General features: G+C 47.9%; 1 protein-coding gene across 1 annotated transcript in view; it reads right to left on the reverse strand.

The window, feature by feature from the left end:
* Positions 1-253: 253 nt before the first annotated feature.
* The window catches only part of LOC141981076 (disintegrin and metalloproteinase domain-containing protein 9-like), a 119,662-nt gene continuing 105,238 nt past the window's right edge, over positions 254-14,677 (reverse strand). Inside the window, exon 19 of the mRNA XM_074942885.1 lies at positions 254-369. Within this exon, the coding sequence (XP_074798986.1) occupies positions 254-369 (116 nt within the window). The remainder of the gene's footprint in view (positions 370-14,677) is intronic.

Consider the following 14,677-nt stretch of genomic DNA (forward strand, 5'->3'; position numbering starts at 1 on the left):
AAGTTGCAGTGGGAGAGGTTGAGGTTGGATATTAGGAAATACTATTTCACTAGGAGGGTGGTGAAACACTGGAATGCGTTACTGAGGGAGGTGGTGGAATCTCCTTCCTTAGAAGTTTTTAAGGTCAGGCTTGACAAAGCCCTGGCTGGGATGATTTAGTTGGGGATTGGTCCTGCTTTGAGCAGGGGGTTGGACTAGATGACCTCCTGAGGTTCCTGCCAACCCTGATATTCTATGATTCTATGAATGTTACTCACCTTCCAAGGAACTGAGAAATTTGAGCTTTTTTAAAAAATGCCAAGCTGGTGACCAAAAGGAGAAAAAGAGTGCCTCCAATTACAGTTCCCAAAATGATGATGTTATCGGAAACTTGGAAAGAAACAAACACAGAACATTACACTTTGCAGTCAGACTTACAGATACAAATGTCATAAATATTTAAGTAGCAAATGTAGCTTGTCATTATATGGAGTGTGCATGTCTCTCTCTCTCACACACATACAGACAGAGCTATCTCATGTGTAAATTATGTAACAAGGTTTGTCAGGACCCTGAAACATGCAGACTTTGCAAAAACACATCTGTCTAATTAACGGTCTGAGGAAACCTCTTGCTTTACCTTTGAAATTGCTTAAGAAGTTTTTTGGATGGACGTTATTGTTATACTAACACAATAAATAAGGGAGGAGAAATTTGGGCTAGATCAGGGGTTCTCAAACTTCAATGCACCATGACCCCCTTCTGACAATAAAAAATTACTACATGACCCCAGGAGTGGGGACCAAAGCCTGAGCCCACCCAAGCCCCACTGCCCCAAATGGGGAGGTCAAAGCCAAACTCCAAAGTCTTCAGCCCCAGGCAGGAGGCCTGTAACCTGAGCCTCACCATCCAGGTTTGAAGCCCGAGGGCTTCAGCTTCGGTCCCAGACAGTGGGGCTTGGGCTTCGGTCCCAGGCCCCAGCAAGTCTAAGCCAGCCCTGGCGACCCCATTAAAACTGGGTCATGACCCACAGTTTGAGAACTGCTGGGCTAGATGGATCACTTTGTGAACACATCCAAGGGTCCCCAACGGCAGATGGAAGATGGGCCATCGGACGTCTGTCACTGTACCACTTGAAAACCACTCCACCAGACTTCATGACTTATTAAGGATTGGGGTATTTTACTAACCTGTTGCAAATGTATGTAAGTGCTTCAGACTAAATAAAGTGTAGGTTTATTTATAAGTAAGAGCACTTTTGTATTGTACTGTTTGTGTCAACCATCTATCAGGTGGACGGCTGTGTCCTCATTGATTTATTTCCTGCCACTGCTTTGCCAAGAATAAAGTTACCAAAAGCTTTGGGTTCAGAAAACCTTGGGTAACAGGCAGACATCATTAGAAGTTCTGTGAAGCAGAACTGTCTGGGCCAGTAGGGTGCTAAGAGAATAATGTTGGCTCTGTTGCGATGTATCTTCCCTACAACTTGTGGAAATAGGGGAATGGAAGGAAAGGCATACTTGAGGTTGTTCATCCAGGACAGCAGAAGACGCATGGCTTCTCTGGAACAATATAAGTGAAGCTTTCTGATAGTTCGAGATGCAAAAAGGTGTATCCCACTGTGTAAATATCTCACTTAGGACTATGTTGTGGACGTCCCACTCACAGTTTGCTGAGAAGTTTCTGCTTAGTCTGTTGGCAAAGATGTTGTGAACACAGGTGCTGGAACTGCGGGTGCTACCGCACCCCCTGGCTTGAGAGCCATTGAACCAGAATGATCTTATGCTATGATATGACTACATCATATGGCTTCTCAAATATAGAACAGAAATATTTATTGAACTCTTCAGACTTTTCTGTAACATGATGTGGTTCCTGATGCACCAGTTCCAGAGACTGATGGCTTCCAGACAGAGGAGACAAGACCTTGTTCCTCCTTGTTTGTTTATATAGACGACAGTGGTAATATTGTCTGACATTATCTACATGTGGAGCAAGCGTATGAGCAGAAGGAAGGTTTTGCACGCAGACCACCCTCAGTTCCAGTACATCTATATGTAGTCTGACCTCTCATGGGGTCCAGGTACCATGAGCAGTGTGGTTGTCCACATGAGCACCCTACTCCAGGAGGGAGGCATCCATCACAATGATGGCTCTGGGGGTGGGAGGGCTGAACGGAACACCTACCAGGACTGTTTTCAGGTTCGACTATCAGTCAAGGGAGGTGATAACTCTGGTAGAAATGGCCACCTTGGAGTTGATGTGGTCCTTGTTTGGCTGATAGATCAAGCAGAGCTAGGCACTGCAAGTAAAGCAGGTCAAGAACATGCCATGCAGATGAATATAATTAATATAATGAATGAATATAAATGAGAAGCTAGGAACTGTAGAAAATTGACAAGGGAAACAAAAGGACACAAAGAGAAATTTATGAGCCAGCAGAGGTCAGGACAATAAGTAGGAATTATTTAAGGAACAAAAAGAATTCTAAAAGTGATATTGATCCATTACTAGATGCAAATGATAAACTTATCCATAATGCAGAAAAGTCAGAAGTGTTCAATAAATATTTCTATTCTGTATTTGAGAAGCCATATGATGTAGTCATATCATATGATGATGATGAAACACTTTCCATTCTGATAGAAGGATATTAAGCAGCTCCACTAAAGTTAAACATTTTCAATCGGCAAGTCCAGATAACTTGCATCCAAGTCTTTGCCTACATCTTTGGGGATCATACTGTCACTGGCCACTGTTGGAAGACAGAATACCTATATGGACTATTGGTCTGAGTGACGGGTGTCGGTCCTCCGAGCCCCTAGGGGCGATGGAGAGAAGTGGTCTTTGTAGCAGGCCTCGGCCCCACCTCCCGGGCGTTGGGGAATTAGCGGGGAGGTGGGCCGGCCGGAATCGGTAGCGCGCCCTTCAGGCAGGGGAGCGCCGGCAAAAGTCAGTAGCGCGCCCCTCAGGCAGGGTAGCGCCGGCAAGAGTCAATAACGAGCCCCTCAGGCAGGGGAGCGCCGGCAAAGTCAATAGCGCGCCCTTCAGGCAGGGGAGCGCCGGCAAAAGTCAATAGCGCGCCCCTCGGGCAGGGGAGTGCCGGCAAGAGTCAATAGCGCGCCCTTCAGGCAGGGGAGCGCCGGCAAAAGTCAATAGCGCGCCCCTCGGGCAGGGGAGTGCCGGCAAAAGTCAGTAGCGCGCCCCTCAGGCAGGGGAGCGCCGGCAAGAATCAATAGCGCGCCCCTCAAGGCAGGGCAGCGCCGGCAAAAGTCAATAGCGCACCCCTCAGGCAGGGCAGCGCCGGCAAAAGTCAAAAGCACGCCCATCAGGCAGGGGAGCGCCGGCAAAAGTCAAAAGCACGCCCATCAGGCAGGGGAGCGCCGGCAAAAGTCAAAAGCACGCCCATCAGGCAGGGGAGCGCCGGCAAAAGTCAATAGCACACCCCTCAGGCAGGGGAGTGCCGGAAAGAGTCAATAGCGCGCCCCTCGGGCAGGGGAGTGCTGGCAGGAGTCAGTAGCGTGCCCCTCGGGCAGGGGAGCGCCGGCAGGAGTCAATAGTGCGCCCCACGGGCAGGGGAGCGCCGGCCGGAGTCGGTAGCGCACCCCTCAGGTGTGGGAGCACCGGCAGGAGTCAATAGCACGCCCCTCGGGCAGGGGAGCGCCGGAAAGAGTCAATAGCGCGCCCCTCGGGCAGGGGATCGCCGGCAAGAGTCAATAGCGTGCCCCTCAGGCAGGGGAGCACTGGCAAGAGTCAATAGCGCGCCCCTCGGGCAGGGGTGCGCCGGCAAGAGTCAATAGCGCGCCCCTCGGGCAGGGGAGCGCCGGCAAGAGTCAATAGCGCGCCCCTCGGGCAGGGGTGCGCCGGCAAGAGTGAATAGCGCGCCCCTCAGGCAGGGGAGCGCCAGCAACAGTCAGTAGCTTGCCCCTCGGGCAGGGGAGCGCCGGCAAGAGTCAATAGCGCGCCCCCCGGGCAGCGGAGCGCCAGCCGGAGTCGGTAGCGTGCCCCTCAGGCGGGGGAGCGCCGGCAGGAGTCAATAGCATGCCCCTCAGGCGGGGGAGCGCCGGCAGGAGTCAATAGCGCGCCCCTCAGGCAGGGGAGCGCCGGCCAGAGTCAATAGCATGCCCCTCGGGCAGGGGAGCGCCGGCAAGAGTCAATAGCGCGCCCCCCGGGCAGGGGAGCGCCGGCTGGAGTCAGTAGCGCGCCCCTCAGGCAGGGGAGCGCCGGCAAAAGTCAATAGCGCGCCCCTCAGGCAGGGGAGCGCCGGCAAGAGTCAATAGCGCTCCCCTCAGGCAGGGGAGCGCTGGCAAGAGTCAATAGCGCTGCCCTCGGGCAGGGGAGCGCCGGCAAGAGTCAATAGCGCGCCTCTCGGGCAGGGGAGCGCCGGCAAGAGTCAATAGCGCGCCCCTCGGGCAGGGGAGCGCCGGCCGGAGTCAGTAGCGCGCCCCTCAGGCAGGGGAGCGCCGGCAAAAGTCAATAGCGCGCCCCTCAGGCAGGGGAGCGCCGGCAACAGTCAATAGCGCTCCCCTCAGGCAGGGGAGCGCCGGCAAGAGTCAATAGCGCTGCCCTCGGGCAGGGGAGCGCCGGCAAGAGTCAATAGCGCGCCCCTCGGGCAGGGGCGCGCCGGCAAGAGTCAACAGCGAGCCCCTCGGGCAGGGGAGCGCCGGCAAGAGTCAACAGCGCGCCCCTCGGGCAGGGGAGCGCCGGCCAGAGTCAATAGCGCGCCCCTCGGGCAGGGGAGCGCCAGCAACAGTCAGTAGCGCGCCCCTCGGGCAGGGGAGCGCCGGCAAGAGTCAGTAGCGTGCCCCTCGGGCAGGGGAGCGCCGGCAAGAGTCAATAGCGCGCCCCTCGGGCAGGGGTGCGCCGGCAAGAGTCAATAGCGCGCCCCTCGGGCAGGGGAGCGCCAGCAACAGTCAGTAGCACGCCCCTCGGGCAGGGGAGCGCCGGCAAGATTCAATAGCGCGCCCCCCGGGCAGGGGAGCGCCGGCCGGAGTCGGTAGCACGCCCCTCAGGCGGGGGAGCGCCAGCAGGAGTCAATAGCACGCCCCTCAGGCGGGGGAGCGCCGGCCAGAGTCAATAGCACGCCCCTCGGGCAGGGGAGCGCCGGCAAGAGTCAATAGCCCGCCCCTCGGGCAGGGGAGCGGCTGCAAGAGTCAATAGCCCGCCCCTCGGGCAGGGGAGCGCCAGCAACAGTCAGTAGCGCGCCCCTCGGGCAGAGGAGCGCCGGCAGGAGTCAATAGGACGCCCCTCGGGCAGGGGAGCGCCGGCAGGAGTCAATAGCGTGCCCCCCGGGCAGGGGAGCGCCGGCCAGAGTCAATAGCGCGCCCCTCGGGCAGGGGAGCGCCGGCCGGAGTCGGTAGCACGCCCCTCAGGCGGGGGAGCGCCGGCAGGAGTCGGTAGCACGCCCCTCAGGCGGGGGAGCGCCGGCAGGAGTCGGTAGCACGCCCCTCAGGCGGGGGAGCGCCGGCAGGAGTCAGGAGCGCGCCCCTCGGGCGGGGGAGCGCCGGCAAGAGTCAGGAGCGCGCCCCTTCGGCAGGGGAGCGCCGGCCAGAGTCAATAGCGCGCCCCTCGGGCAGGGGAGCGCCGGCCAGAGTCAATAGCGCGCCCCTCGGGCAGGGGGAGCGCCGGCAAGAGTCAATAGCGCGCCCCTCGGGCAGGGGGAGCGCCGGCAAGAGTCAATAGCGCGCCCCTCGGGCAGGGGAGCGCCGGGGTAGGGGAACGCAGGCCCACCCAACTCCACTGCGTTTCAACCCAGGGCCCTGACAGTGGCGGGAGGCGAAGGTCCCGCCGCTGGGTCAGCGGGCAATCCGCATCCGCTGACAAAACACACCCACCCCACGGTGTAGTTGGGCCCCTGGGCTACTTCCTCCCCGGTCTCTCTCAGGCGGGTCGCTCCGGTCCCTCCATCTCCTCCGGGTATTCCGCTGCGGGCAGCTCTTGAATCTCCATCTCCTCTGGCTAATCCGCTGCGGGCAGTTCCGGTCCTTCCGGATAATCCGCTGTGGGCAGCCCCGGTTCCTCTGGATAATCTGTTGCAGGCAGCCCCGGTTCCTCCGGATATTCAGCGGCCGGCAGCCCTGGTTGCCACAGGCCTTCCCCCCGGTAAGGCCCCTCCTTGCCCAGGGGTTCGCCTGGGTCAGCAGCAGGCTTGCGAGGGAGCAGCCAGCAGCCTGTGTCTGTCTCCCTCCCTGGTGTTCTCTTCACTGGGCAGAGAGCCCCACCCTTTGTACTTCCTGTCCCACCCTTCTCCTTCCGGGGATTGGCGGAAGCTCGGCCTGGCCCCGCCCACTCAGACCCAGAGGGTGGCTCCTTACCCTCTGGTTCAGAGGGGAGCCACACTGGCTCTCTACAGTCTGACACAGTGTGGCCTTTCTTTTTTGTTCTTAAATTCCAGCCTACATGCATAAGGTGTAGAAAAAGTCATATCCCAAGAGATGATTTATGTCCAGCTAGAGGAAAAAGGTTTAATGAATGCACAAATTATGGACATTTTGTAGTGTTTACCACACCAAAGCAGTCAGGGAGTTGACTTATATTACAGATAATCAAGAACCATTATTCCCCTGATCTATCACATGTGATGGATGACACAGAGCGTGCCTGGAGAGTGTAACTGAATATTCTTGGAAAAACGATTGATTTAAAAATTTACTTTGGAGCTGATTTTACAGTCATCTCAGAAGGGACTTACAATAACCTTCAAGCCCTCATAAAGCTGAAGTCACATGACACAGCTCTGACTAGCCCTGGAGGTACTCCGAACTGTCTGGGCCAGTTCACCACAAAAATAACTCACAAAGAGAAAAGTTTTGCATTCAGAGTGCATGTGATCAAAAGCGCAAAGACCACCTATCTTCTCAGCTGCAGTGTGGCATCCACGATGGGCCTAGTAAGAAAGGTGGAAGAACTCGATGGAGGATTTGATGTTACTGAACTTTTGAAAGGACAGTACAAATCAATGTAAGAGACAATGCTGCACCATAAAGTGTACAAAACCTGTACCAGACAGACCTTGGAAGAGACTAGCTGCAGATTTATGCGAATTCAGAGGACATCATCACCTGATTGTAGTGGACTATTTTTCCAGGTATATAGAAATAATGTACTTGAAAGACATAACATGTTGCAATGTTCTTGATAAACTAAAGTGCACTTTTGCTCATTTTGCTATTCCAGAACAACTAGGGACAGACAACGGACCAAAATTCACTGCAGCAGAATGTAAGTCATCCTGAACAAAATATGATTTTGACTATATTACTGGAAGCCCACATTACCCACAAGCAAATGGAGAAGCTAAGAGAGCTGTACAGACAGCCAAGAAAGTCCGACAGCAGAAAGATCCATTCCTGGCAACTCTGACCTACAGATCAACACCACCAGCAGCTACTGGATATAGTACAGCACAACTCCTGATGGGAAGACAACTCAGAAATCTGTTCCACCTTTGGAAAAGAATCTATCCCCAAAGTGGCCAGACATGAAGAGAGTAGCCAAACTGGATAAAAGAGCTAGAAGAGCTTATGAACACTTTTACAACAGACATCACTCAGAGAACTGCCAGGTCTAGAACCTGGTGACTATGTTCTGGATGGAGAAAAAGAATGGACAACTCCACCCATCGTAAAGAAAAATAATAGAGTGCCTAGATCATATGTAATCATATGTGACCATGGAGAGTTCAACAAAAACTGTCAACAGCTACAGTTTGTGCCTCAGAAAGAAAAAAGAAGACAACGACTCAAGGATTCCAGACTCACCACATCTCGTCATTGCAAGTAATGGACAGCCAGACGACCAAGTTGTTACATATTTGGGTCACGGAATTAGAAAACCAATATGATTCAGACATGCTTAACAGACTGATCCGTATTGAACATCAAAGACAGCATGATAGTGTAAATTTTGCAAATGGTAGGAATGTAGAACTTAAAAGGGGAGCTGTAATACACTGCTAGACTGTATTTATACTGTTTCACCACTAGGTGGCACTGCGCACAGCATTGTTATTTAAGCTAACCTCAGCCATCTCTGGCAGAGCATTCAAACATCTTGTGATGAACACATCAGGTGTACCTTGCTAAGAAGGAAGCTCTGTAGCCAGTCCATATCTGTTACAGGGGCAAGACAGTGGTTAGCAAACTTTTTAGAAGTGTGGCTCTCTTACAAATACAGTGGGTGCTGCAGGGCTCTGCCCTGGGTCCAGTACTACTCAACATTTTTATTAATGACTTGGATAATGGAGGGATCCAGATAAGCTCCCTACCCGAAGTGGGAGTCAAAGTGTCTGTCATCAGCTTCTTGGTTGATAGAGATGGAGAAAACAATTCATACTGGAGAGGACCCTTCCACCAATTTAACAATGAAATGACTTCATAGGGGACCTGCACCCTTGTCTTTATGTGATGTCTATTGGGTAGATATACAGATTTTACCCCCACTGTATGCAGCATACATGAAATCTGGCATGCTTTGTGATAATATGTGCAGAGGGCCATGTGATCTTGAAGTGTGAGCCAGACTCTTACTGATGTTTGAGGGTGAGCCTGCAGCTGGCTGATGAGATTGACTAATGATGTTGAATCTGTCCTGAGGTAGATATGCCTGAACTCGGGTTTGACTTGGGTGCAAAGTTGTAGAATCTGATGGATGGAGCTGTTTAATTGCTGAAGTGATGTTACTCGAATAAGCCAATCATTAAAGTGTGGGTACACTTATAGATTCATAGATTGCAAATCCAAAAGAGACTATTGTCATCATGTAGTCTGACCTCATGTATAACACAAGCCAAATAACTTTCCCAAAATAATTCCTAGAGAACATCTTTTAGAAAAACATTGAGTCTTGGTTTAAAAATTGTCAGTTAGGGAGGATCCACCACAATCTTTGGTAAATTGTTCCAAAGATTAATTACCCTCACTGTTAAAAACGTATGCCTTATTTCCAGTCTGAATTTGTCTAGCTTCATTTTCCAGCCATTGGATTGTGTTATACCCTTCTCTGCTAAATTGAAAAACCTGTTATTAAATATTTGTCCTCCATGTAGGTACTTATAAACTGTAATCAAGTCGTCCCTAAACCTTCTTTTTGTTAAGCTAAAGAGATTGAGTTCCTTAAGTCTATCACTATAAGGCATGTTTTCTAATCATTTAATCATTTCTGCGACTCTTAAATCCTCTTCAGTTTATCAACATCCTTCATTAAGTGAGGGCACTAGAACTGGACACAGTATTCCATCAGTGGCTGCACTAGTGCCAAATATACAGGTAAAATAATTTTTCTAGGATCGCACCAGTTCTTTCAGCCACCATATCACATGGGGAGCTCATGTGCAGCTGATTATCCACTACAACCACCAAATCTTTTACAGAGTCACTGTTTTGCAGGTGACGAACCCATCCTTCAATTATGGCCAAATTATTTGTTCCTAGATGTGTACTTATAAATAGTTTTAGGCCAAGAACATATCACTGTGGGACCCCTCTGGAAAAAACACACTCTCAATGATGATTCCTCATTTACAGTTACATTTTGAGATCTGTAAGTTAGACATTTTTAAATCCATTTAATGTGTGCCATATTAATTTTATATTGTTCTAGATTTTTAATCAAAATGTCATGTGGCACCAAGTCAAACATTTTACAGAAGTCTAAATGTTTTACCTCAACATTATTATTTTTATCAAACAAACTTGTAATCTCTTCAAAAAACATATCAAGTTAGTTTGACAGGATCTATTTTCTACAAACCCATGTTGATTGTCATTAATTTTATTACACTCCTTTAAATCTTTATTAATCAAGTCCCACATCAGCCGCTCCACTATCTTGCTGGGATTGATATCAGTCCTATAATTACCCACATCATCTCATTTACTGTTTTTAAATATTGGCACAACATTAGCTTTCTTCAGGAACTTCCCTAGTGAACATCAATATTAATAGTCCAGTGAACTCCTCAGCCAGCTCTTTTACGATTCCTCAATGAAAGTTACTAGTACCTGCCAATTTAAAAATGTCTAACTTTAGTAGCTGCTGTTTAACATCCTCCTGAGATACCAGTGGAATAAAAAGAGTGTTATCATCATCATCTGATGAGATTACAACTTCTGATTTTCCACAAATGCAAAACAGAAATATTTATTGCACATCTCTGACTTTTCTGCTTTATTATTGATAATTCTACCATTTCATCAAAAATGGACCAAAACAATGATCAGAATTCTTTTTGTTCCTAATATATTTTTAAAAAACCTTTTTCTTACTGTAGAGTCATAGAATCATAGAATTGTAGGAATGGAAGGGACCTTGAGAGGTCATTTAGCCCAGTCCCCTGCACTTATGGCAGGATTAAGTATTATATAGACGATCCCTGACAGGTATTTGTCTAACCTGCTCTTGAAAATCTCTAATGATGGAGATTCCACAACCTCCTTAGGCAATTTATTTCAGTGCTTAACTACCCTGACAGTTAGAAGTTTTTTCTAATGTCCTATATAAACCACCCTTGCTTCAATTTAAGCCCATTGCTTCTTGTCCTATCCTCAGAGGTTAAAGAGACAATTTTTCTCCCTCCTCCTTTTATGTACTTGTCAGGGTTCCCTCCCCACTCTGAACTCTAGGGTACAGATGTGGGGACCCACATGAAAGACCCCCTAAGCTTATCTCTACCAGCTTAAGTTAAAAACTTCCACAAGGCACAAATTCTTCCTTGTCCTTGGAATGGTACCACTGCTGCCACAAAGTGAGTTAGACAAAGATTTAGGAAAAGGACCACTTGGAGTTCCTGTTTCCCCAAAATATCCCCCCAATATCACCCCGTCTCCTGGGGAGGCTTGAGAGTAAACAAGGTGAGCACAGACCAGCCCCTTGCGTTTTTAGGACACTAAAAACCAATCAGGTTCTTAAAAGCAGAACTTTATTATAAAGAAGAAGTAAAAGAAGCACCTCTGTAAAATCAGGATGGAAGGTAATTTTACACGGTAATCAGATTAAAAACACAGAGGATTCCCCTCTAGGCAAAACTTAAAGTCACAACAACAAAAAAACAGGAATAAACCTTCCTCTTAGCCTAGGGAAAATTCACAAGCTAAAACAAAAGATAATCTAATGCATTTCCTTCCTATTACTTACAATTTGTAATCTTAGATGCTTAGTTCAGGTATGGCTTTAGGAGATGTATTTTCTCTGCCCTGGTTTCTCACTGTCCCGGAGAGAAAAACAAAGAAACCCAAAACAAAAACTTTCCCCCACCGATTTGAAAGTATCTTCTCCCCTTACTGGTCCTTTTGGTCAGGTGCCAACCAGGTTATCTGAGCTTCTTAACCCTTTACAGGTAAAGGAGGGATTTTATGCTACCCTTAGCTGTATGTTTATGACAGTACTTGACAACTGTTATGTCCCCTCTCAGTCTTCTGTTCTCCAGACTAAACAAACCCAGTTTTTTCAATCTTCCCTCATAGATCATGTTTTCTAGAAATGTAATAATTTTGTTGCTCTTCTCTGGACTTTCTCCAATTTGTCCACATCTTTCCTGAAATGTGGCACCCAGAATTGGACACAATACTCCAGCTGATGCCTAATCAGCATGGAGTAGAACGGAAGAATTACTTCTCATGTCTTGCTTACAACACTCCTGCGAATACATCCCAAAATGAAGTTTGCTTTTTTTGCAACAGTGTTACACTGTTGACTCATATTTAGCTTGGGGTCCACTATGACCCCCAGATCCCTTTCCACAGTACTCCTTCTTAAGCAGTCATCTCCCATTTTGTATGTGTGCCACTGATTGTTCCTTTCTAAGTGGAGTACTTTGCATTTGTCCTTATTAAATTTCATCCTGTATACTTCAGACCATTTCTCCAGGTTGTCCTGATCATTTTGAATTTTAATCCTATCCTCCAAAGCACTTGCAGCCCCTCGCAGCTTGGTATAATCCACATCCACAAACTTTATAAATGTATTCTCTATTCCATTATCTAAATAATTGAAAAAGATATTGAACAGAACCAGACCCAGAACTGACCCCTGCGAGACCCCACTTGATATGCCCTTCCAGCTTGACTGTGAACACTAATAACTTATAGTAGCTCCATCTACCCTTGTTTGTTTATGAGAAGGTCATCCAAGACAGGATCAAAAGCCTCACTAACGTCAAGATATACCACATCTACTGCTTCCCCCCATCCACAAGGGTCGTTATCCTGTCAAAGAAAGCTATTAAGTTAGTTTGACATGATTTGTTCTTGACAAATCCATGCTGACTGTTACTTATCCTCTTACTATCTTCTAGGTGTTTGCAAATTGATTGCTTAATTATATGCTCCATTATCTTTCTGGATACTGAAGTTGAGCTGACTTGTCTGTTATTCCCCATCCTTAACTCTGCTGACCCCATAGTTTTCTCCTTGTGGCCCTTTCCTTACATGATCAATTTTTTACAATTTCTAGCTTTTGATTTATTACTATCAACCACCCATTCCTTCCATTTATTATATACATTAATTATGTAATAGAATAGAATATATAATTATTTCTTTCATTTGCTATTCATTATTTTATATATTATTATTTGGCTTCCCTATTTTCTCAGGTGAGCAGCACTTTGTGAAAACTCTTGGGGCTACTGATAGAGGGAATTTCCCACTTGGAATTTCAGGTACTTTCTGTTTGCCAGGTTGTTATGTGAAAATACCCATCCTGAGCTGTAAGCCAGTCCTGAGGCTCTAAGGATGGAATTATAGAGGCTAGGGTTACCATCCTGAACTTGAAACAGCAGGTGAAGGCATTAGGCTGCCTCAGGTCCAGGACTGGGCATCAGCTCTCCCCCCCCGCCCCCAGCATCTTCTTCAGGATTAGATAATAATGAGAAAAAACCCTTCCCTCTGAACTTTAGAGGCACTTCTTCCACTGCTCCATGATTTAGAAGTGAGTCCACTTCCTGCTATAAGAATGTCTTGTCATAGGGGTCCCCTGAATTGGAAAGAATGAATATGCCACTTCTGAAGGTGGAGATAGTTTGACAGATATCCCAGGCTGAACGATGGACTCTGCTCTTACCGGCACTGATGAAGCATACCAGTGTCAGTGGTTGGTACTGTGGATGAAATTCTCACCACCAAAGACAGTAGTGATGATTTAGGCTGAGCACTCACCATTAGGTTGCTTGGTACTGAAAATGACTTGAGTGTTGAGAAGTTTGGTATCGAGTGGTCATCACCCCAGAGTCATGGTGCAGTTTGCATTCCAAGGAGACACTAAAGTTGGTATTGGAAAGTCAGCAGCAGGGGAAGTATGGAACTCGATTTGATATGGTATCAGCATTGCTCAGCAACATGTCTCTGTGTGGCTGTCAGAGAGACCCGCTCTGGGCCGTGAACTTTCTTGAGAAAGGAGGTTGAGGCAGTGTGTCTTTTTCTATGAGGTCGTGATTCACGTGACCTAGACTTGTGCTCTCTGGTGCAGCAGTGTTCTCTTTTACCCCTTTCAGTTGACTTAGCTGCTTTTCCGGTCTCAGCAGACACCTTCTTAGTTGAGAGAGCCTGGGAGCTTGGAGTTAAGCTGGCGCTCACAGGAACGCTGCAATGAAGGCTGCTCAAGCCTACCAGGGCCTTTCTTCTCCAGATCTGAGGGGCTGAAGAATAATGTAAGGCAAGCCTCTCTCACCATCTGTGTCTTTTTATAAACAGAATGGCAAACAAAACTTCTGTCAGGGATGTGCCCCTCCATGAGGCAAAAAAGACACCTTGAGTGTCCATCGTTCAGAGGAATGGCTGCATTGCAAGATGGGCAAGTCTTGACGCCAGGAGTCTTCGGTTCATTCACAAGGGCTATATCTCGGTACCAGGTAAATCCCTAACTAAGAATTATTTTTTAAATATATACTAATTGACACTAACAAATACTAATACCATGCTAAGCTAACACTATACTAATTAACTAGTTATTTACAAAAACAGTTTTTGGGTCAAACAGTGTGCAAGAGATACAGATATAGCCAAGTGTTACATTTCACTGCAATGGGCGATAAGGAGTAACTGAGGGATGGTTGGGCCCCCTCCACTTTATGCCTTCTCATGGGAATGTGTGAGGACGTGTAAGGTGCAGACACAGTCCCAAGGACACTGTGGGCCAAAATAATCTGAACTTGATTGTGTGGGACACATGCATTACTGAAGTGGACTATCTGTGGACTATCATTTGAAGAAAAACTGGGGATATGGGAATTTAGTGAGTTTACAAAAAAATTGGAAAGTAACACTCAGTTAAAAGGAATGGGTGACTCAACCCACATTGCGGGATATAGGCTTATAGTCAGATAGAGAAATGCTACATAAGTGAATAGAGAAAGTTCAAGGACTTTGGGTAGGAACATAATTGGGGCCAATGTGCTACACAGAAAAAAAGAAGTGCATGACATTCTTTCCCATACTCTTTTGCCTCTGGTGTCCATTTAGGGCCAGATTATGATACCCTTACTTATGCTGAATAGCACCATAACACTCCAAGATCCTCCTGAAGGCAGTGGAGCCATTTCTGGAGTAAGGTATGTTACGATAATTGGTCTATAAATTTTACCTGCTTGGGAATTAACCATGAAAAGAAGGCCAATTTATTTAAAATAAAGAATGTTATAAACAGGTACAAGAAAACCATACAGAGAGACTGAATTAGTCCAAACGATAAAGGCCTACTGATA

The sequence above is a fragment of the Natator depressus genome, chromosome 1, assembly GCF_965152275.1.
Source record: "Natator depressus isolate rNatDep1 chromosome 1, rNatDep2.hap1, whole genome shotgun sequence".
In the NCBI taxonomy this organism is placed as follows: domain Eukaryota; kingdom Metazoa; phylum Chordata; order Testudines; family Cheloniidae; genus Natator; species Natator depressus.